The 24,261-nt window shown below is 34.1% G+C and overlaps 1 protein-coding gene across 11 annotated transcripts in view; it reads left to right on the forward strand.

Annotated features, from left to right (window-relative positions):
• Positions 1-24,261, forward strand: part of MTDH (metadherin) — a 63,005-nt gene that overhangs the window by 11,694 nt on the left and 27,050 nt on the right. For 6 of the 11 annotated variants that reach the window (XM_079126201.1, XM_079126207.1, XM_079126210.1 and 3 more), the window contains exons 2-6: positions 2,681-2,782; positions 20,059-20,143; positions 20,897-21,073; positions 22,516-22,581; positions 23,831-24,067. In XM_079126201.1, coding sequence (XP_078982327.1) covers positions 2,681-2,782; positions 20,059-20,143; positions 20,897-21,073; positions 22,516-22,581; positions 23,831-24,067 — 667 coding nt within the window. The remainder of the gene's footprint in view (positions 1-2,680; positions 2,783-20,058; positions 20,144-20,896; positions 21,074-22,515; positions 22,582-23,830; positions 24,068-24,261) is intronic. The other 5 variants (XM_079126206.1, XM_079126209.1, XM_079126202.1 and 2 more) reach the window with 2 other exon arrangements.

A 24,261-nucleotide genomic window follows, 5' to 3' on the forward strand; every position in this document is an offset into this window, starting at 1 on the left:
ATTTCCAAGACAGGGTTCTTTAGACCAGCTAGTGACAGAATTGATTGAACATGATTGGTGCTGCTGTTGGATAGGACAGCCACTGTACTGTGTTATTTGTTCCTGCTACCCAAGAATTCCATGGGCTTTACTCTTGGGATAAGAGGCTTATTGTTTCATGGTATCAGGTGTGTTGGGGTGGGTTGTTAATGACTTTTGGAGTCCCAGTAGTGGTGAGAACTATATAAATCCCCAGGGTTAGTGAAAACAGAGGTTTATAATAAGACCAGAGAAAACAGCTGCAGTTGCAGACATTGCATAGGTTGATGTTACAAAGACAAGACAGAATTAAACTTGGCACATTGTAGGAGCACATGAGCACCTCTGGCACACTGATCGTTTCAGAGTATGAAAATGGAAGCTGACTGTCCCAAATTGTAAGAGTATTGTTGGTCACTGATGGAGGACTTCAGACTTGTATTTTTTGGAAAGGAAAGGTGGCTTTATCTTTCATTTGGGGAACTCCATCAACAAATTTTACAGACATCTTTGACCACATAATTTCTCATCATTTATCCCTTAGTAAATAAATTTAAATGACTCACTAGTCATTTACATGAGTTAAATGGAGATGGTATATAAGTGACCATGATGGACGGTTTACTGAAGGGATTAATTAAATGAAATTTTGCAGTTGTAACCCTTGTGAGTTGTCAGTTGAAGAAATAAGCTGTGGTATTGAAGCTACAAAATCATTCAGTTAGTTTAAGGCTTACGTAGATGAGGCTAACCAAAGTATATCAGAAAAGGTAAGTTTGGCTACAGAGGATAGTGTGAACTAAGAGGTAGCCTGACAGCTAGATGTGACAGTGTACACCTATAGTCCCAGCTATTTGGGAGAGTGAGGCAGAGGATTGTTTGAGGCCAGCCTGGGCAACACTGTAAGACCCATCTCTGTTGAACAGGAAAAAAAAAACACCTGAGACTAGACAAGTAAGATGATGATATCGCAAAGTAGAGTTAAACAGTTTTAAATTCCTAATACAGATCCATCCATAAGTCCACTTGTCTTACTGAGGTTTCTTATCCCTTTTCTTTATGTACTGTCTCCCTCCACCCCATAGATATACACAAATACAGAAAGGAAGATTAGAAGAGGTAACACTAAAAAGTGGCAAAACAGCACAAAAGAAAGAAAACTAAATCAAGACTGAGGAAATCTGATTGTGGTGTTAGCAGTCTGGTTTAACAAGTTGCTCAAGACCCACAGATTAAATTTTGATTAATTAGGAATTAAATCACCTAAAAGACAGCTTTTGTTTTGGTTTTTATGTCACAAATCTTCAGAAAGCCTACAAATTGAGTTTCAAAATATAAATGGTCTCTTTTTACACCCACATCCATTTTTTTTTAACAAATCCATATAAAATCACTTTATAGAAACTTTGAACATTCATACTAATTTCTTGAGTGTAGCTGTATTATAATGAGTAGGCATTCTAGCAAATTCTATTCTGAAAAAGCTGGAAGTAAAGCTTTTAAAACTAGCATATTGATTTATTAACTTTATTGTGTTGAATATGAGGGGAGTGGAAAGAAGTGATAGGATTCAGAAAGAAGGTTAGAATATGAATACCTGGGCCCCATTCTTCAGATTTACCAGTCTATGTACGTTTCCATTGATGGGACTCAGAAATATTTATTTGAAAAAAAAAAAAATTCTGGTTAAAAGCCAAATTTGGACATCACACACATTATTCTACTCATGAACACCTCTAAAAGTACTATCTATGATTTTAGGAATGTTAGGAAAGCTGAAGTACTTTTTAGCCTAAAGCTTTTTAGGCTTTGGCAATGAATTGGTAAAGCTACGTAATTCCAGAACAGTAGAGCCATTAAATTATAGAGGTACTATTAGAGATCATCTAACATTCCTTTAAATATCATCTGAGTCTATTTTTTGTGCTACAGTGGAAGAGTTATTGAACTCTATTGCAGTAGAGACTGTGTGGTCTACAAAACCTAAAATATTTTCTCTCTGGCCCTTTAAAATGTTTTTGAGCTGGTTGGCACATGCCTGTAATCCCAGCAACTCAGGAGTCTGAGGCAGGAGGAGTGCAAAGTCTGTGACCAGACTCAGTAACTTAGGCCCTAAGTAATTTAGAGAGACCCTGTCTCAAAAAGTATAGTGGGGGTGTGGTACTTAGTTCAGTGGTTGGGGTTAGGGTTAGGGTTAGGGTTAGGGTTAGGGTTAGTGCTGCGAGTTCAATCCTCAGTACCAAAGTACAAAACAAAAAAAGTTGGGTAACTTTTTATTAGATCAAACCTCATTTTATAGAAGTAGAAATAAGAGTCAGATAATGAAATGTTCTGATTACATGGCTAATTGGTGGTCATGGTGCAAGTATAGTTTAGATCTTTTCAGTGCCTCTACTTTGTTGTTTAGAGGGGCTGATACCTAGGTGAGATAAAAAAAAAATTCGGGGTATAGAATTTTGTTTATAAGTTCATTATCCTTAAACACTGTCACTAGGGACAGCTGGTCTGTCAAGTCTTAAATAATGTTACTATACAAAGCAACCTTGTTAATTTAGGTAAGGGACTAGATTTTGATTGGAGTATACATTGATACATTGTTTCCTAAGTGTGGTTTGATCTGCCAACCAGTTTGATACATGATGTTTTCTTGTTGCTTGTGCAGCCAAATGGACGAACTGTGGAAGTGGGTGAGGATGAAATTGTGAGAACTCCTAGAAGTGTAACAACAAAGCAGCCACCAGAGGCAGACAAAAAAAACGAAAAGGTAAGTTTGGAAATGTATGAAATTAGATGCAAGGTTTTAATAAGGAGAGTTACATATGAAAATGATGCTTTACTGTTTCACAAGATTATATGTGTATCTTCCATTTAAGGAAAACTCTGTAAATGTGAATCATATTGGGTGGGTGGTGAAAGTTTATTGGGTTTTGTTTTTGGTTTTTTGTTTTAAAGGATGTATCACTAAATATTTAAATATTGCCATGGTATTAGTAACTATTCATCATGCCAAACATAATTTATGACGAACACCTTTTGTATGAGTAAGGTTTCCAGACTTATGTTATCTCTTTTTCAAAAATAGAATTGTATTCCCTTTATTGATATTGTACTTGTAGTATTAAAAAAAACTTGAGACTTGTCCAGTGGTATTAAATGTTAAAGTAGATTTCTGTCATGATGGAAACTTAATCGTTTCCTTTATTGGACAGTTTGGCTTTATTTAACAAATGTTCAGTGCACAGGACAATAAGTTATTAAAACATTTGGATGAACACATCATTTTGGATGTGAAGTTTTCCAAAATATACAGTGTAATACCCATAAATGGTACCTGCCTGAAATCTTATTTTCTAGCAGCGGTGTTAGAACTGGCCCAAATTTACTTGACTTATTCTAGTTTGGAATTAGGCAAAATAAACAAGATCTTTGAAAGCATCCAAACCATTTCAGACAAGAAAACTCATGTAAGAGAGTTTATTAAGCAAACAGGCAGAGTGTCTCCCTGCAGGAAGAGAGAGAGAGAAAGTGAGAGGAAAAGAGAGAGAGCCTGGGCATACAAGAGAGAGAGAGAAAGCCAGGAGAGGAGAGCATGAAAGTGAGGAGGAGAGAGAGAGAAAATGGCCGGGGAGCTCTTCTTAAGTAGTTCGCAGGCTAATAACAGACCAGTGACTGATGAGAATGTTCACAGGCTGACAGTCTGGACCAAGGACTGCTAAGAATATTCACAGGCTGATGAGTGGACCAATGACTGGCTAGGATGTTCGAAGACTGACAATCTGGACCAATGACTGCCAAGAATATTCACAGGCTGATGAGTAGACCAATGACTGCCAAGAATGTTTGCAGGCTGACAGTCTGGACCAATGACTGCCGAGAATGTTCACAGGCTGACGAGTAGACCAATAGCTGGTTGGGATATTTACAGACTGACAATATGGGTTGTAAAATGGTGTGGGAGAGGGAGAATAATAGCAGCTCTGATGCCAACAATCTTAACGTGGTTCCTTTTGAGGTGAGGGAATTACTTTTTGTACATTGAATTGCCATTATTCCACCACCCCCCTTTTTTTCAACCGTTCATTACCCATTTGGGTTAGTGACAACTGCAGGAGGGTAAGTGTTTTAAGAAGCCAGAATGCAGCAGCTCCCAGCCCCATGGAATAGTAGTATAAAATTGTTGCTACCATTTCTTAATACTTGCAGTTTCAAGAATGTCTTTGAAGAATTGGTGACATCAGTTCTCCCACTGTAACCCAGTAAAATTGGTATAGAGCCAAGATAGCTGCAAATAGAATGACTTTGAAATGAAGGATAGTTGTGGGAAATAATTAAATTTATGTCTGATTTTGCTTTTGGCAGAAAAGTGAATAATAAATTATTTGCTCTAACAAATAAGAGCATAACTTACAGATTGTGTTTACACTGAATAGATATTCCTAGTGTAGATTTACATGTCTCCCCCCTACTATTTTCTTGTTCCTACGTTTTTTCTCTATTAGTAAGCATTTCTATTTAATTCTGCTTCTCCCTGAATTGTCGTGAAAATTTTATAGTTTAATTATTGAGCTATCATTAATCTGATTAATTATATACAGATTGGCTATGATAGGATATAAAATTCAATTTAAAGTTTGTAATTCTAAAATTTATTTTGGGAAATAAATATAATAGTGGACATTTATTAAGTGTAATACAGCAGGGACTATGCAAAGTGAGATGTATGAATACCTGTATATCTAGTAGGCACAATTTTTTTTTTTTTTTTTTTTTTTTGTGGTGCTGGGGATCCAACCCAGGGCCTTGTGCTTACAAGGCAAGCACTCTACCGACTGAGCTATCTCCCCAGCCCCTAGTAGGCACAATTTATTGAGCACTTGGTAGGTGTACTTTTAGACTTTATAGACATTTTTAAATGACTTATATTCATTATTTTATCCTCACAACAATGCTGAAGAGATGGTATCAAACCTATGAGAAACTTGAAACATAAGTCACCTAAACTATGAAAGGTGATCATTTCTAACCCAGACCCATCTAAGTTCAGTGTCTATATTTTTACTGCCCTATCTAATCCTCACAAAAACTTCCAGATGGTAACAGTCCCATTACAAATAAGGACTCCAAAGCCTCGAAGTAGAATAGTTTTGTATTTTTATTAGTTTCATACCGGTTTTGAACTAAGGATTTGAACCCAGCTTATTCTAATGCCAGGACCCATGTTCTTTTTATCATTGCACAGTACTGCCTTTCAGTTGCTGGGAGTTTTTTTGTTTGTTTTTAGTACAAAGCTTCTGTCTTGGTTTGTTATATATTTTATTTCACTTGTTGACCAATAATAAAAATGGGTAGTGTTACTTTTTTGCCATCCTGCATCTATGCTTTCAACTTGGTTCAGCCCAAGTAATTCATTTCAGTTCATTGCTACACTGTATGTTTTACATAGATGATGCTTTTTAGACTTAGTCCCATTCTTTATAAAGAAATATTTTAGGTTTCATACATACACCTTAATATACATTATCATATCTTCATTTTCTTCTCAGAGCCACATCTTGGGCACTTTGAAAAGTATGATATTTGCCCAGAGAGTAAAAATTGCATCTTGTGCTATATTATTACCTTGCCTTGTCATTTTAGTAAGCCTGTAGATAAAACTTGGTTCAGAAACTGTATATGAGAAGAGCCAGAGAGCTTAAGTCTATAAAGCAGATTAAACTTTCGTTGTTTACAAAGTCTTTATTTGGATATGAAGGTAAGTGCCTCTTTGATACTAGTTTCTAGTAGAGGAGGTCACACAAGTTCATTAGCCAGGCAGAATGCATTGTGCCACTAGATGCTGAAAGGAATAAAGAGAAATGTAAGATGCTCTTACCCTCAGAGACATTACAGTCTTGGTAAGGAAAGGCAAACAAAAGGAAGATATCTGATAACATAAGACATTAAGCTCTAGGTATTCAGAGAAGAAAAGTTATTCTACTTGGATAGCCAGAAAAGATGGACTGACTTGGACTCTTAAGGATAATAGGATTTCAGTAAGTAGAAGTGGGGAGGCCAGTTTTAGAAGGGAAACAAGGGAAGTCAATTAGACTTTATGCAGATAAAACAAATGAGCATATTCAAACATACGGGAAAACCGTGTCAGGGTGGGATGGGGATATGATAAACACAGAAATGTTCAGCTGGTGGCAATATTTATGAGTAAGAGTCAGTTTTGCATCTGTGACTATTAAGGTAGAAGTAGAAATATGGCTAGTAAGAAAAACAGCAGAAGCAAAATGTATAAAATTGGTTACTACAAGGTTGTTTAAGATGAAGTCAGTAGTATCCACTGAAATCCTAATATTTTGCATTATTAAATATATGCTACAATTTTTATGATGCTGTACAATGTACAAAATACTTTTCTATCCCTTAATTCTGATGAACAACTCTGGAAGAAAAGAATATCATTTTTCCCCCATATAGCTCAGTAAAAAGAGTTTAGCAAATTGCCCAAAATCAGCCAAGTATGGTGGTGCATTACTATAATCCCAGCTACTTGGGAGGCTGAGGTGAGAGGATAGAAGTTTGAAACCAGCTTTGACAACTTAGCAGGACCCTGTCTCCTATCAGAATTTAAAAATAAAAAAGTCTGGGATGTACCTCAGTGGTAGAGTGCCCCTGGTTTCAATCCCCAGTGTGGGCTGGGGAAAATTGCCCAAGATCTAGTAAGTAATGCTCTTTTAGTTTCTCTCATGCAGTCTCAGTGAACCCCTGGGAAGGGGACCCAGTAACCCTTTTGTTGGATCCCCAGGACAGAATTATTTTCATAATAATTAAGATGTTATTTGCCTTTTTTTACAGTATTGATGTCTTACATTAATTAATGGTACAAAAGGAATAACAGATAAAGCTGCTAACTCTTTACTCTGAATCAAGGCAGTGGTACCAAACTACTGCTAACTGAGCTATCCGCAGCCGGTCATTGTATTCTTTACTGCCATTTATTCACAGTTTAAAGGGAGACTTTAAGTAAGAGTTGTTACAAAGAAAGCAATACAGCTGATTGATTTTATTAAATCTTGATTGTTAAATACAATGGTTTTTAACTATTCTATATGATAAAGTGGAATATATGTGTAGAATATGATGCATACTGAAGGACAGTGGTTAAGCAAAAACACTTGTACAGTGAGTTGTAAATTGAATTAGCACTTATTTCATGTTACTCCATTTATACTTGAAAGAATGATTAATAGCCCTGGGTGTGCAAACTTGGGTATTTGCATACATTTTCTTCAGAATAAACAACAGTTATTCTGTCACTTCAAGGAGAAGAACAGATAGTATTTTTGCAAATAATAAAATGATTTGTTTCTGAGTGAAAATTAGAAATATGGAAGACTTGTATCTGCTGCCATGACCTTGACAACTTCTCAGTACTTAAAGATGTCATCAGAAATTACAAATGTGATATTACAAATGTGACTTTAAAAAAAAAAAGAATTTATAATGGAATGTCTTAAATTTTGGAAGATCTGCATAACTCATTGAACCAATATTTTCTAACTAATCAATGCAACTTGCATATTACAAAATCATGCATAAACGATTGAAAGTGCAAGATGGACCAATGGATTTTAATGTGGTAGAGCATGGAAAGTGCATTGATGCATTTTCAGATTCCATGTTGGAATAACTTTTAAAAACTAAAGTTACATCAAAACTAAAGTTACATCAAAAAAGTTTTGATGTAATATTTTTTTCCTTCCCTTACTTTAAAACTCTTTATACCTTCCCATTGCTCTTAGAAAACACTCCACAGTCTTGAACTTGACCTGTGACACCAGTCTGATCTCTTACTTCTTAACCCCTTCTCAGCACCAGCCACATTGTTTTTCTTTCCTTTTTACTAAGCAGATTTATTTTGAGATATAAAGTTCTCTAAAGTGTATAATTTTAAAATATTTACAGGATTATATAGCCATTACAATCTAATAGAACATTTAGAACATTTTCCTAGAAATCTATGCCCATCAGCAGTCAGTCACCATTTTCCCCTCTACCCACTCATCTCCAATCCTGGCCACCACTAATCTCTCTTGTGATATCAAGGAAGAATACCCATTATTATCTGAGAATACTAAAACACTCCTCCCTTTTCCAGTTGTGTATCTGTGTCAGCTGTGGATGGATATAGCTTGGTGGTAGATTGCTTGCCTAACATGCCCAAGGTCCTGGGTTCAAACCCAGCACTACAGAAAAGTGTAAGAGCGTGTATGTGTGTGTACCCGCACGTGTATACTCACAGGAACACATAGCCAGAATTTGTTTTAGAAAATATAGCTTACATTTGTATAGGTTTAGTTACATAATATATAACTCTAGTGTACTATTATTATTTTGAAATACATTAATACGTCTAAATTTTTTAGATTAAAAATGATAATTATAACCCACATGATCAAAGGCTCTCTACTTTCTCAATACATTTTAAGAGTCTAAAAGACTGGGCTGTAACATATATGTTAAAGAAAAATTATAGATTCAAGTAAAAAGGAAAGTTAACAACAACAACAACAAAAAAGACAACTGGGCCGTAACCAAGAAGTTGAAGAATTGTTGCTCCAGGAGGGAGTCTGGAAGGTCAAAACCAAAATAATTCCAAGGCAGCATACTTTGAAACAAGTGTCAACTACTAGAGCTACTCTTAGCAAAACTGATATGCTCAGAGGGCTTACATACATTTCTGTTTTACCTTCCATAATACTTCTTAGAAAGTATAGTTTAAAACCAGGACTTGACAAACTATGTACAAATATGGTTCTCTGGATGTTTTTGTAAATAGTTTTATTGGAACACAGCCACACTTTATTATCTGCGACTGCTTTTTACTCCATAAAAAGAGTTAAATTAGGGGCTGGGGAGATAGCTCAGTTGGTAGAGTGCTTGCACAAGGCCCTGGGTTCTATCCCCAGCACACCCCCCCCCCCAAAAAAAAAAAAAAGAGTTAAATTAGTTGCAACAGAGCTGGGGTTGTAGCTCAGTGGTTAAAGCACTTGCCTAGCATGCATGAGGCACTGGGTTCAACTCCCAGCACCACATAAAAAAACTAAATAAACAAAATAAAGGTATTGTGTCCATCTACAACTAAAATTTTTTTAAAAGTTAGTTGCAACACAGGCCTTTTAATTTACATAGCCTAAAATATTTACTATCATAGCCTTGTTTTTTGCTACCCCTGGTTTAAACTGTACAATAGTCTTTGGATTTATTCAGATGTTTCATTATTTGGGGTGTTTTGATATGCTCTGGCAATTTTTTAAGATTATGAATTTTTAAGATTATGAGTTGATAGTTGTGTTGTTTATATGGTATGCCATGCTCTATGAGCCCACACCTGACATGTTGAAGTGATTCAGTGGCTTGGATGATGGGTCGGATATGCAAATATAGACTTCCTTTGAGTGAAGGGGTCAGAGTGAGAGCTAGCCAGCACTGTGTGTAATGCAGTCAACACTCACTAATTAACCAAACACTGATTGAAAACCTTTATGCAAGGTTGTGTTCCAGACACCAGGAATGCAGTGGTTGGTTAAACAAGATTCTCTACTCTAGTGAAGCTTAGTGGAGAAACTAAAAAACAAGCATAATCTCAAATGTCAGTAGTAAGTACTGTGAAAAAAACAGAGCAGGAGATACAGTGCAAAATGTGGGTACTTCCCTTTACCTGCAACTCTATACTACTACTTCTGTTCTGGGAAATATCAAAGTATGTGAATAGAATAATCTTGAATCTAGTTTAAAGCATACACACTACTGTCCCCCACCCAAAAAGGCGGAGCATGGGGAGGTTTATAAACCTTTATGCTTTTCAGTGGGGTATGTGTGTGCTGGGCATTGAACCCAGGGACACTTTACCACTGAGCTAAATACCAGTTCTTATTTTTTTATCTTGAGTCAGGGTCTTACCAGGCTGCTGAGGCTGGCTTTGAACTCGATAATCATCTGCCTTAACCTCCTGGGTTGCTGGGATTACAGGCATGTTCTACTATGTCCAGCAAACCTTTTTACTTTTAAAAAGATGTATTTGTGACATTTTTCACAATTACCTTCTGACATTGTGTCACAAGTTAACAAGATTGAGAACTGCTGGTGGAGAAATATAAATAGCATGTTATATTGAACCATCCATACTATCATTTAACCAATCCCAATTTGTGTATATGTTGGAGATAAGTGAGGGGAAAAAATGCCAAAACATGGGGCAATGTAAAATAGGGAGTAAAATATGCCCTGTTTATTTGGGTAGAAAGTGGATGAAATTCAGTCTAAAGCAGTGATTCTCATTGTCAAATGGCAGTTGCTAAAAGTTTTCAAAATAAGTTTCACTAACCATTTATATTTTGTCAAATACTTTTGTGTGTTAATGGTACTGGATATTGAACTCAGGGAATTACTCTGCCACTGGGTACATACCCAGTCCTTAATTTTTTATTTTGAAACAGTCTTGTTAAGCTGCCCAATCTAGTCTCAAACTTGCTATCCTCCTACCTCAGCCACCTGAATAATTGGTATTATAGATGTGCACCACCTACCTGGCTTCTTTTTTTTTTTTTTCCTGTAAAAAACCATCTCATAATTTTTTTATATTTAAATGTTATGAATTCAAATTACTTAATAATCCTAGAACTGACTTCTTCAGCATGTGCTTTAAGGCCATAGTCTCTAAAATGGAATGCACAAAAGATTCATTGGAATGAAGGAAAAAAATATTGGGTTTTTTATTGGTACTTAATTTTTTATCAAAAAATAAGCTTTATGCATATTTTATATAGGTCTACTCGTTGGCACCCTCACTTAGGATGTTAGAGGGGGTAATAAGATGCTGTGTGGGAGGTACCCTGAGAAAAATGGGAAGCTACAGTTAAAAAGGTTGACAGTGGTGCCCTTTTCTGCTCATTTGTTCAATAGCATATTGTGACAGATTGTGATTTTTGTGTGCTTAATTCAGTGGGTTAACTGATTGTATTACCCCATTTATGCTAAACTGACCTTTATAAATAGACTGCAAAGAAGCTGCAGATGGCAAATGATAATAATGCAAGTATAACAACTGAAAAATGAGAGTGAATACTGTTTCTATAGAAAAAACAGCTACATCATCGTGAGGCTATGATGATTTAATTAGATCTGATTAGTTGGTCCAAAAAAATTGAAAACAAGAAAGATTTTTAAATAGAAATATATTTCTACTTTCATTAAGGCATAATTATACCATGCCTTGAAATATTAGCTAATGGTATTCTGAAACTATTCCATTTAACAAAATTTCTGAGCATCCAGAATATGAAGATAAAGGTTATAGCTCTTTCAGAAATGCTTATTTATGTAGTATCCTCTATGACATTTTTCTAAATATTACAAGTGCTTAGATGCCTCTCTTAAGATTTCTTGTTTAAATAGGAAGGGACATACTGTGGGGAGACTTTTGTTCTTTTTGCCATGGTAAGATTAGCAGAAAACAGTATGACAAAAAAAACAAACATAATCTTTCATCAGCACATACAATTGGATGCAACATAAAAAACATTGCTGATGATATAAATAAATCAGTAGCAGAGCAAATTACACTGTCTGGGAGGGATAAAGTACCAGTGTTTCTAACATTACAATGTGGGGAACTTAGTAGATTCTCTTTCAGTAGTGAAATACATAACTATTTTTGTGAGCAACTAATGATAAATGCTATTCACACAGATCTATTTGTAATTTTTTTTTAATGGAAAAAAAATGAATAAAAACCACCACTAGAACTGCTAGAAGAGAACATAGGGAAAACACTCCAACATAGGTGTAGGCAGCAACTTCCTCAATAGGACTCCTGTAGCTCAGGAAATCATACCAAGAATCAATAAAGGGGATCACATCAAATTAAAAAGTTGCTGCACAGCAAAGAAAATAACAGCATGAAGAGAGAACCTACAGAATGAGAGAAAAATCTTTGGCAGGTACTCTTCTGACAGAGAATTAACATCTAGAATATATAAAGAACTCAAAAAAACTCCAGTTTAAAAAAAAAAAAAACTGTTTATTAAATAGTGAATGAACTGTTCCACAAAAGAAGAAATATAAATGGCCAAGAATTATATGAAAAAATGTTTAACATCTCCCCCACTAGGGAAATTCGAATCAGAACTACACTGAGATTCCATTTCATTCCAATCAGAATAGCAATTTTCAAGAATACAATAACAGGCATGTGCCATGGCTCATGTAATCCCAGGGGCTCTGAAGGCTGAGGCAGAAGGATTGCAAATTCAAAGCCAGCCTCAGCAAAAGCGAGGTGCTAAGCAACTCAATGAGACCCTGCCTCTAAATAAAATACAAAAACAGGTCTGGGGATGTGGCTCAATGTTTGAGTGCCCCAAGTTTAATACCCGCTACCCACAGCCCCCCCACAATAAGAATACAATAACATTTGTGTGCCTGTATGAACACATAACAATGATTCCCACTACTATATATAATTGTAATGCACCAATGAATTTTTTTTTAATAATGCAAATAACAGTGCTGGCCAAGATCCAGGGAAAATGGAACTTTTCTGTTGGTGAGAGTGTAAAGTAGTACAACCAGTGGAAATCAGTATGGAGTTTCCTCAAAAAACTAAAAATGGTATCTATCCAAAAAAATTAGAGTGTACTTTAGAGATGCATACATTTCCATGTTTATAGTAGCACAATTCAGAGTAGCCAAATTATTGAACCAGCATACACACACACAAACACATTTATACATACATACATAGAGTGGAGTTTTATTCAGTCATAAGGAAGAACAGAATTAGGACATTTACAGAAAAATGAATGAAACTGGAGTGCATCATGTTAAACAAAATAAGCCAGGCTCAGAAAGACAAATATATTTTCTCTCATATGTAGAAACTAGAGAGAAAGAAGGGGAGAAAAAAGGGGAATCCTATGAAAATAGAATCAGTAGATCAGTAGCGTTGAGAAAGGAGGTTAGGAGAAGAAAAGAGGGGAGGACGAGGGCAATACCAGGGATTGAATTTAATCAAATTATAATGCATGTAATAATATGCTATAGTAAATTAGCCTAGTATTCTGTGTAATTAAATATGTGTAACAGGAGAAAATGCTAATGGAGGGGGCTGCTTTGATTAGGAAAACCAAAAAATAAATAAAATTGGGGAATTGGGAAGACAAAGTTGTAGACATAGTACCATGCTTGAAATCCATTTACTGTTATTTCAAGAAAACTGATAATGAGCAGTTAAAACCACTTGCAGATTGAAAAACCATACCTTTCCATTTCAGGAAGGGCAAGATGGTAATCACATTTTATTCTATAAAGAAAATTCATCGATTATATTGTAGCAAAATATTTATAAAGTAGACCAACTTTAAAGAGGGGTAATCAAACCCAGGACCTCATGCATGCCAGGGAAGCACTCTACCACTAAGCTACATCCCTAACCCTAAAGTAAACCAACTTTTACAATTGAGCTTCACATTTTTCTTCTACTAAAAATTAAATGTTCTTAATCTATTTATTTTTTTATTATTATGACAAATTATCTATTTAGCAGATAATTTGGGGGAAAAGTTAGACTTCATCCATTCCATCAGGGTTAAGGAGTGTTTAATAGGATGTCAGAAGATAACCTGGTTTTTGAAGGAAACTCATGCAATGAAGAGTATATTCTTAAATTTTTACATGACTGTAATATTATTAAGAATCATTTTTTATTGGATGTGAAAGTTCTCATATCTTCACAGTGTTGGGAACAGTTTTCTAAGAGGAAAAAAAAAAAAAACTTAGCAGCCCAGATTCTGAAGCACAAGTATCTGAGGTCTAATTCCAGCTCTAGCATTAGTTATATGAACTTAGGTTGGTTAGAAATAATTTGTGCCTCCCATTTCTCATCTACAAAGTGGAGAGAATAGCATCTTCCAGGGTTATTTTGACAATTAAATGAGTTAATTACTAAGAACTATGTAAGAGATAGCTCTAAACCAGTTTTTAAAAAATTTTTTTAAGTCTTTCTTGTGAATCCATTTGTTCAAAATACCCCCAAAAGTGTAGAATCTTCTGACTGATTTGTAGAAGGACTTGCTGATGTTGAGGGAGATTAAAATTTACTATCTTAATTTCTGCAAGAATCTTTCTAGGTGGGCTGCGAATGTGACTTAGTGGTAGAGTGCTTGCTTGACATGCATAAGGCTGAGGCAGGAGGATCACAAGTTCAAAGCCAGCCTCACTCAGTAACTTAGCAAGGCCCTAACCAATTCGGCGAGACCCTGTTTCTAAATATTAAAGTATAAAAAAGGGCTGGGAATGTAACTCAGTGGTTAAGCACCCCTGAATTTAATCTCCAGGACCCAAAAAAACAAAACAAAAGGGAAAAAAAAAAAGCAAGCAGCTCATCTAATCCACACCTTTGTATTTGGCATACTTCCTCAAGTAATTAAGTGTGTTATGTATATCCCAGACATGGATTCTCAATTGAGTACCGGTGCTCCTTCTAATGAGATTTTATAATTCTCCAAATTTACTTCATTTTTATTATAATTTCATAAGGAATTATCAATGCATCTCATTTTGTGTATATTCCTCACAGGTTTTAGAAAATAGCAGTAATGGTTCTAATTATTATCAAAGGTTTTCATAGTTTAGCTTTAAAAGAATGGAACCATTTGCTATTCAAGGTACAAATATTAAGTCCCAAGCCACCAAATATGTATTGTATAGAAGTGCATTCATTGTCTATTTAACTAATTCTTTTAGGAGTTTTGTATGTTTTGTGTACATGCATATACATGATCATTTATGTATACACATATTTAACATATAATATGGACACATTTCTTTTTTAATGGACTAGTATAGTATAAATTTTTTATAATATTTGTACCATATATATAAAATGAGGTAAGACATAATATGAAATTCTACTGGAAGCCAGTACTAAAAAAGTCTTGCTTTATACACAGATTTTTAGGGTCATTTTCGATGTTTGATTAAGGGTTATTTGCTTTGTGTAATATCTTTCATTTCTAATGCTCAACAGACTTCCTAAAGTACAAATTTATTTTCTTCATCTTGTATATCAGTGATCATAAAGCATTCGAAGTAGAGATTCTGTTGAGAATGTACTGAAATACCTTTTATTCTCTTGCTTTTAAGAAGAACATATTTAGAAAAATTTATTTAAAAAACTGAGTGCTTGCACATACAGAAATTTAAACAATACTGGAAATATCACAAGGAAGTTTGTGACAAATGGCTGAATTTGTGACAATTTTAAATGTTCATAAATATCAAATTTTACATTTTTAGGAGAAAGGAATGAGGAAACATGACAGGGATAAAGCAAAAGTCCGTAGTCTGCAACTTAGGCAAAGCAGGAATGTTGTAAGAGATGATCAGTTATATAGAAAACAAATAGTTGAAGAGATGATCAGTTATATAGAAAACAAATAGTTGTATGTATGGATAAAGGAGGTTGAAATTAATTTGTAGGAGACCTTACATGTAAGTAAGTTATAAGTTGTTAGATTTTATAAGTGATAGGAAATACCTGTAGTTGTTTTAAAAATTGGGAAAGAAAATTAATTGAATTGGTATAGATCTCTTGGAGGTAAACATTAGGAAGGGAACTCTTGACAAGAACTTCTAATAGCAATTACACGTCTCTGCATAGATACATATAGCACAGTTGCTGTAAGTAGAGATTTATTCAGTTCTAAATACTTAGCTTCTAAAACAATGTCTGGCACATAGTAAACATTTCATAAATATTAATAACATGAAGACCATGCAAGCAAGCCTTGCTTTTTTAATTTTAATTGACATATACTATTTCTACTTATGGAGTGCATTATTATAATATGAATAACATGTATACAATGTGTAATGATCAAATCCAGGTAATTAGCATTTTCATATCTTCAGATATTATCATTTCTGTCCATTGGGAACCTTCAAACTCTTTGCCTCTAGTTATTTTGAAATGTATACTTAATTGCTATACCCTTCTGTGCTACAGAACATCCAAACTATGTCCTGTGACTCTAATTCTGTTTTGGTACCTATTATCCACCTTCTATCTCCCTCATTCCCTCTACCCTTCCTGGCTTTAGCAGCTTCTATTCTACGTCCTACTTCTACGTCACCAGCTTTTTAAGTTTCCATAAATGAGAGTGTACAAGTATTTGTCTTTATGTGCCTGGCCTATTTAATTTAACATAATGTCCTCCAGTTCTGTCTATGTTGCCACAAATTACAGAATTTCATCCTTTTTGAATGATATTCCACTATAGATACTACCAGATTTTTTTAATCCATTTGTTGATTCCATTTCTTGGGTATTGTGAATAGTGCTTCAATAAATGTGCTTGCAAATATCTCTTTGATACAATGACTTCATTTCCTTTGGATTTATGTACCCAGTGAAAGGATTACTGGGTCATGTGATTAGATGAATTTTCAGTTTTTTGAGGAGCATCCATGCTATTTTCCATAATTGTTATACTAATTTACATTCCTATAACAGTGTATAAGATTTCCCCTCAGAAGCCTTACCAGCATTTGCTATTTTTTGCCTTTTTGATAATCGCCATTCTAACTAGAGTGAGATGGTATTTTATTGTTTTGATTTGTATTTCCCTGATGATTAGTGATGTTGAGCATTTCTTCATATACTTCTTGGCCATTTGCATCTCTTTGAGAAATGTCTATTCTGATCATTTACCCATTTTTAAATCATATTGTGTTTTTTTTTTGGCTCTTGTTTGGTTGAAGGGTAGTTTTAATAATCTACTCAGTTCCTTGGCAGAGCCTGACAACAAATGGGGGGAAAGAAAGTAAAATAACAAAGAAGCCAGAACTTTGTGCTACAAATTTCCTTCAGAAGACTTAGCTGAAGTAGAACTGCTTAGAAAAGACATTCAATTCAGTAATGGCCAGGGCAAGTAGCTGTATGTATCTCATATTTATCTTAAAACTTTTCATAGTGTATTATTAAGTCTCATCTGAATGAGCATTAGTTTTTGGTAGTTACTTTTTAAAGTAATAGTAAATTTCAACAGTATTTAAGCTTCAAGATAATGTTTTTCTACAGATGTTTAGTGACAAATCTCGGTATATTTGTGACTAATTTCTATAATTTTTTTCAGTTTCCGTCTTTTTAAAAATCGTATTTATGTACACTGCTTTTAGTTAGTAATCTGTTTTCACTTTTTTTTTTTTAATTGGTAAAAGAACCTTATCTGAGGTTAGTAGAAGTTTTTGTCCTGTGTGACAGTTGAAGGAAAGGGTTTAGAGTGGCTTAGCTCAAAGCCATGTATTTAATGCATGATTAAATTTGCTTTTGGAGTTATGTATAGGGAGACAGAATAGCAGAGTGTTTGCAAGGGTAGGGTCTGGAGTCAGAACTGGACTTTAGTCCTGGTATTATTTCTTAATTGCTCTATGGTCTTAGACATCTTGTATAATTTTAGTTTATCTTATTTTTATATTATCTTATTTTTCTTTATTGATAGTTTTTACACTGTTTACATGGTTAAATGATAGTATTCATATATTATTAAAATTAATGTCACCTATTTTTTAAGTATTTTTATTAGTTGTTGATGAACCTTTTTTTATTTGTATGCGATGCTGAGAATTGAACCCAGTGCCTCACACATGCTAGGCAAACACTCTACCACTGAGCCATGATCCCAGCCCATAATGTCACCTATTTTAACTTTTTTTAAAAATGTGTCTACTATGAAATGGTAAACTGTAAATTTGACTTGCATTATATTTCTATTGAACAACTATACTCTAGGCTACAGATAGCAAACTCTGGCTCCCAAGTTCCAGCCAGATACCTCTTTTTATTAACAGTTGTATTGGAACATAATCCCATTCACTCATTTATATATTTGTGTATGCTTGCTTTTATATACAGAGTTGTGTGGTTGCTACAAAACCAGATGGCCTATAAAGCCTAAAATAGTGACTAGAAAATAAGTTTGCTGCTCCTGCTCTAGACTATAGTTAACAAACATTCACTATGTTAAGAGTGGTTTTGATACAGACAGAGATAAAAAGCAGATTAACGGGTGCCAGGGAAAAGAAGAGAGAATAGAGAGTGACTGATAATAGTTGCAAATCTTCTTTTATGGTCTAAGAAAATAATGGTGATAGACTACTTTGAATATACTAAAACAGCTGAATTTTGTACTTTAAAAGGGTCGATATTATGGTGTGTGGATAATACCTTAACTTTTTAAAAGCCTCATTTGGTAGGTATAATAAAGCAATATATTAAACATACATGTTAATGATAATGAGAACATGCAAAGAACTATGAAAATCAATTAAGAGGACAATAAAAATATTTTAGAAATAGTTTTTATATACTCCCTTGTTACACATAGCTTTTTATCACCTTTAAAAGCTTAAGTTACTTGAAAATAAGTTGTTCATTGGTGTCTGTGGGAGTCTCCAGGAGATCTTGCAGATGCCCAAGTCTCTTATACTGCAAAATGGCATTATATTTGCCGTATTCCTTACACACATCTTCTAATATACTTTAAATGATGTCTAGATTAATTATAATATTTAATATAATGTAAACACTGTGTAAACAGATTTTTTTTTTTCTTTTTTTACTGGTATTGAACCCAGGAGTGCTTTATCACTGAGCTATATCCCTAGTTCTTTTTATATTTTATTTTGAGACAGGGTCTCATTAAGTTGCTGAGCCTGGCCTCAAATTTGTAATCCTCCTGCCTCAGCCTCCTAAGTCTCTGGGATTACAGGTATGAGATACCAATACCACATCCAGCAAAAAAAAAAAAAAAGAAAAGTTTTTTTTTTTTTTTTTTTTCTTTTTTTGTTGTGCCAGGGGTCAAACCCAGTACTTATGCATGCTAGGCAAATGCTGTACCACTGATCCACATCTCCAGCCTATAAGTAGTTTTTATACTGTATTATTCAGGGAATAGTGATGAGAAAAAAAGACTACATGTTCAGTACAGATGCATTTTCCCCACAAATATGGAGGACTGACCATACTTGAAAGTTGTTTATTAACAGGAAAAGTGCTTAGCTGTCATTGCTTACTCATACAAAAGACTTATAATTTAAGATACAATCTCTTATTTAGCTCTAGACTTAATGGTAGTGCTCAATAATACATATATGACCAATATAAATGCATAGCTAAATGAGTGGGTACGAAGTATATATAAAAATTTCTATGCATATTCTTTTCTGTAAGTACTTATCTAAGTATAGAAGTCATGCTTTATGGAATTTTTGGCAAGCTTTTGAGAGGAGAATATGATGTTAGCAGAAAGGCCATTCCCAAATGTCCATCCATATCTTGTATTGTGTAGGTATTTTATCTTTATTGAATTGTTAAACATCTATATAAGTCTTCGGTATTTTCATGTTGCTTTGAAGCTAACAAAATATTATTTGCAGTATACAATTGATTCATTTATTTGTTGTTTATAGGGTTTATCAGCAATATGCTTTATGCAGTCCAAAAACCAATAGTTGGTACATAATTTTCCTTCTGAACACAGGCAGTGAGTTTTATTGCACTGAAAGCAACATATTACAGTACATTATTTGTACCTTAAGGGAGAAGGATAACATGTCTACAAGCACAGGCTTTGGAGCCAGACAGACCTCGTTTCTAGTTATAACTTTATTTACTAATTTAATATGACCTAGTACTGCCTATTAAATATCAACAAATATTTCTCTAAGTCTCCATTTTCTTATCTTTAAAATGGGGCAATGCCTTTTCCAGTGAGTTTCTTTTAAGGAATAAATAAGAAAATAAGTTCAAAGTACTTAGTACATAGTAACCACACATAAATGGTAACTTCGTATTATTTCCAACTAATACATTGTTTTTAAAATCAAACTTAAAATTTTTAGTGTCAGCATGATACATTTCATTATGTATTTTACTGACTACTACCTTTTCAAAAACATAACAAAATAATAAGTTACGTTCTATTTTACTTTCAGTCAAAGAAAAATAAGAAGAAATCAAAGTCAGATGCTAAAGCAATGCAAAACAGTTCACGCCATGATGGAAAGGAAGTTGATGAAGGTATTTGAGCAAGGGAAAGGACTATAGAAATTTTTTAAATCCTCCCCTCCCCCCCCCTTTTTTAAAGCAAGGTATATTGTGTAAAAGCTGCATTTGTCTTAGTCTTGAATCTAGCTCTTCTTTTTAATTACTGTAGATTTTAAAATTCAGATCTATGACATTGTTAGGAAACAGCTTGTTTTCTAAGTTATTCTGGAATTCAGTAGTGTTTTTCCTGAAAAAAACTACCTTGAAATCTAGGTCTACCTCAATATTTTGAAGAGCTAAAAAAGCATTCATCTTGTCTGTTTCCTAAAAGTATGGTTTGGAAGTTTTCCTCCTTTTTTTTTTTTTTTTTTTTTTTTAAATATACCATCCCCAAAAGGCTGTGTGAAAATTCTTCAATAAGCCATTTATCATCATCACCTAATAAACCCATTTATTAGGTGATTATGTATGACACTCATCACTTCTACCCAGCAAAATAAAAAGATACATGGTAACTTATTTCTATCACTTTTTCTAAACTTTAGATGACAGATTTGATTAAGAATAATGCTAGAATAAATAATAGTGGTTTGTTGCCTATAACAGTAAGATTAGAATAAATTCTTAGGGTAAATTAATAAAATCAACACTGGGTTTTTAGTTTAATATGTACATTTATCCTGATACCGTCCTTATGTGCCCCACCCCATTTTTTTCCTCAAAACTACTTTTGTGTACCCCACCCCCCACCCACTGAATAACATTTTTTTTCTGGGGCTATGTCAGGAGCCTGGGAAACTAAAATTAGTCACAGAGAGAAACGACAACAGCGTAAACGTGATAAGGTGCTGCCTGATTCTGGTTCATTGGATTCAACTATCCCTGGGATAGAAAATATCATCACAGTTACCTCCGAGCAACTTACAACTGCATCATTTCCTGTTGGTTCCAAGAAGAATAAAGGTATATTAGTGGAACATAAGAGTGGTACATCAAATCAAACTCCTTTAAATCAGATTTACAAAATATCATGTCATAATCTAATTTGAATTGCTAATATCATTGTGCTGATATACCCTTCCTTCTTCATGAGAGTATTGTGAACCATGTAAATAGCATGGTTTACCTAATAAATAGCAGTATTACTTGTTTCATATTGTCCAATGAATGGCTTATTAAAGTTTGCCTTTCTGCCTTGAATCACATGAGAAAATGATGTTACTCCTTTTATTCATATGTATCGCTTTGCCCCAACTCTTGCATCTCCATTTCTTACAGTGGATAAGACATTTACTAAATGAAATTATTTATCACCATTATGCATGTTGGATGCTTTCATTCCCAGATGAAACAGACATGTTCTGGTTAGTGCAGGTTCTATCTGGATTTCTTATCACCCCAGCTTTTTGAGAATGTCAGAGATGTTTGATAAAGCTAGACCAGAACTTGAAAGGTTATTAAGCTGATGTTCTGCCCAGTATTTCAGATGTTCAGACTATCCAATATTGATAGTTTATTGGTAGCACTTTACATATATTGCCATCATTTTATGCCAGTGACACCAGTTTGCAAAGTGATACAGTTCTATTTGCTTCAAAGCATTGACGTAACTCACTCTTGTCTTTTTGTTAAACTGACCTTCTCATCTTCCCATCACTCAGTTGTTTCCAGATCACTTTCTTAGCTTTATTACTCTCTTTACTTTTTTGCTTGGTAACTTGTTGGAATTTATTGCCATGATATAGCAGTGACTTACTTGTATTTGTGCATTTACTTGTATTTGTGCACATATTAGCTGTGCTTTAGTAATTCAGTTGATGACCCTTTTCACTGTCTTGTACATGTGCCTTTCTCACACAATTGTTACATGCTGGATTGTTTTTTTGTTTGTTTTGATACATTATGATCATTATGCTTTTTAATGACAGAGAAACAGTAATTTTGTTTTAAAACATGCATTCTTACCTTTTGCCTTATTTCCTAAGTTCTAGTCCCAAATACTGGTGAAGTTCTTAAGAGCTTGATGTGTTTGCTTCTAGGATTGTTGAAAAGGCATCTGGTATTATTGAGCGATGGCAAAGTTGAATCCAGTTTTGGAGCCAATTTCTCCAGTTCCTTCTTAAAAGAATCTGGATTACCATTGCAGAATAGCAAACCCTATTTATGCTTGGATAATTTCCTTTATTGGTATGTTAGTTGGCTAAGGATATGGCAATTAGAGAATCAGTTACTTATGGACATGTGAAATGTGTTGTAAAATTGACTTGTTTCGTGTGTAAGAATCTGGCACTTGAAGAAACAATTTATTATAGATAATAAGTAAAAATTAATTTGTATATTATTCCTAATTTAATGTGCACAGTGGCCTTTTAGTGTTAAATAAATTTTATTTCTATTTCAACCAGGTGATTCTCATCTAAATGTTCAAGTTAGCAACTTTAAGTCTGGAAAAGGAGATTCTACACTTCAGGGTGAGAGAAATTACATGTAAATTAAATTGAAGGCCCATCAAAATAGAAAGTTATATACATGTCTCTTTCACATGAATGATAAGGAAAATAAAAGGCTTTAAATGATTTTTTATTACTAAAGTAACATAATCCAAAGATTTTGGAAAATAGATAAAAATTACTCCCACTTCTAACAGCCTTTGATATGTCCTAGCTTTCTGTCCTCCCCAAACAGAAAACATTCTTTTAGTAATTATTTGTATGCAATTTTGTTTCTTGCTTGCATTGCTTAAACCAGTAGAGGATTTTTATTGAATGTGAGTATAATATAGGCATATGTGAAATAAAAACTTTTCCCCATATATTAAGAAAAAAGCCTTAGTTATTATGTTTAACTACCTCTTTGATAGTATCTAATATTTCACAATAAATGAACTACAATTTACTCTTGAGTATCACAAACAAAATACATTTTATTTACTCATTTATGATGATGATTGAATCAAGCAGAGTGATACACCTGATTAGAGAACAAAAGTGTTTGTGTTATAATAAAACATAAATTCATAAAAGAAAAAAGCACCTTCTTATTTCAGGCTTGTTCTTAATCACTGTCGACTTCCTTTGTGTCCATGAATCTCAGTCCTGGCTACATATTACAGTCATCTAGGAAGCTTAAAAAAACAACACGCACACATACGTATGAAGAAACATGTCCTTACATATTCACAATCACCTATGTGTATTTGCATGCATACTCATAATACCTGGGCTCTACCCCAAGAGAACCTGACTTTTAATTTGTCTGACCTGAAGTTCCAAAGTCTGTTTTTAAGAAAAATATCAGTTGATTTTAATGTGTAGCCAGGTTTTAGAACTGCTACCTATACATAATATGATAAACAAAATATTTTTTAAATAATGTCTAGGGAGAAGTCTTAATATGAGTTGGGTGAGTATTCTGAGTAACCTAGAACATACGTAATTTTCCTCTTTGTTGTACTTTCCTTCGAGGCAGTAATTCTGCCATTGAAAACATCACTAGTAAATGTTATATTCAGACCTCCTATTTTTAAATTAAAAGGGTGTGTGGTGACCATGTCACTTTAAAATTCATTTTTATCTTTAAAATTCAAACTATTTAAAGAACATTAAGTGAAAAAAAGGAATGATCACAATAAGCCAAACAATTGTAGAAATTTGAAAATACCCCTTGTTTAAAAAGATGTTGTATATCTGCTTTTAATCTTAAAATTTTCTTTTCTTTAAGTTTCTTCAGGATTGAATGAAAACCTTACTGTCAATGGAGGAGGCTGGAATGAGAAGTCTGTAAAACTTTCCTCACAGATCAGTGCAAGTGAGGAGAAGTGGAACTCTGTTCCATCTGCTTCTGCAGGAAAGAGAAAAACAGAACCATCTGCTTGGACTCAAGATACTGGCGATGCTAATGCAAATGGAAAAGACTGGGGAAGGAGCTGGAGTGACCGTTCAATATTTTCTGGCATTGGTAGGAACCATTAGAAAAAATTAAGTTAATTTAAAATTGCTAACCTGATACATTTTGAATTTTTCAGAAAAGAGGAAAAAATCTATCTACAGACAAGTTAGTCCTTCCACACAGGAATAATAGAAATAATTAACTCAGATCCTCTGCATGACGCAAAGTGAATACAGCATTTATTATTTGCTCTTTTACATAGT

The sequence above is a fragment of the Sciurus vulgaris genome (genome assembly GCF_902686455.1).
Source record: "Sciurus vulgaris genome assembly, chromosome: 1".
Classification (NCBI taxonomy): domain Eukaryota; kingdom Metazoa; phylum Chordata; class Mammalia; order Rodentia; family Sciuridae; genus Sciurus; species Sciurus vulgaris.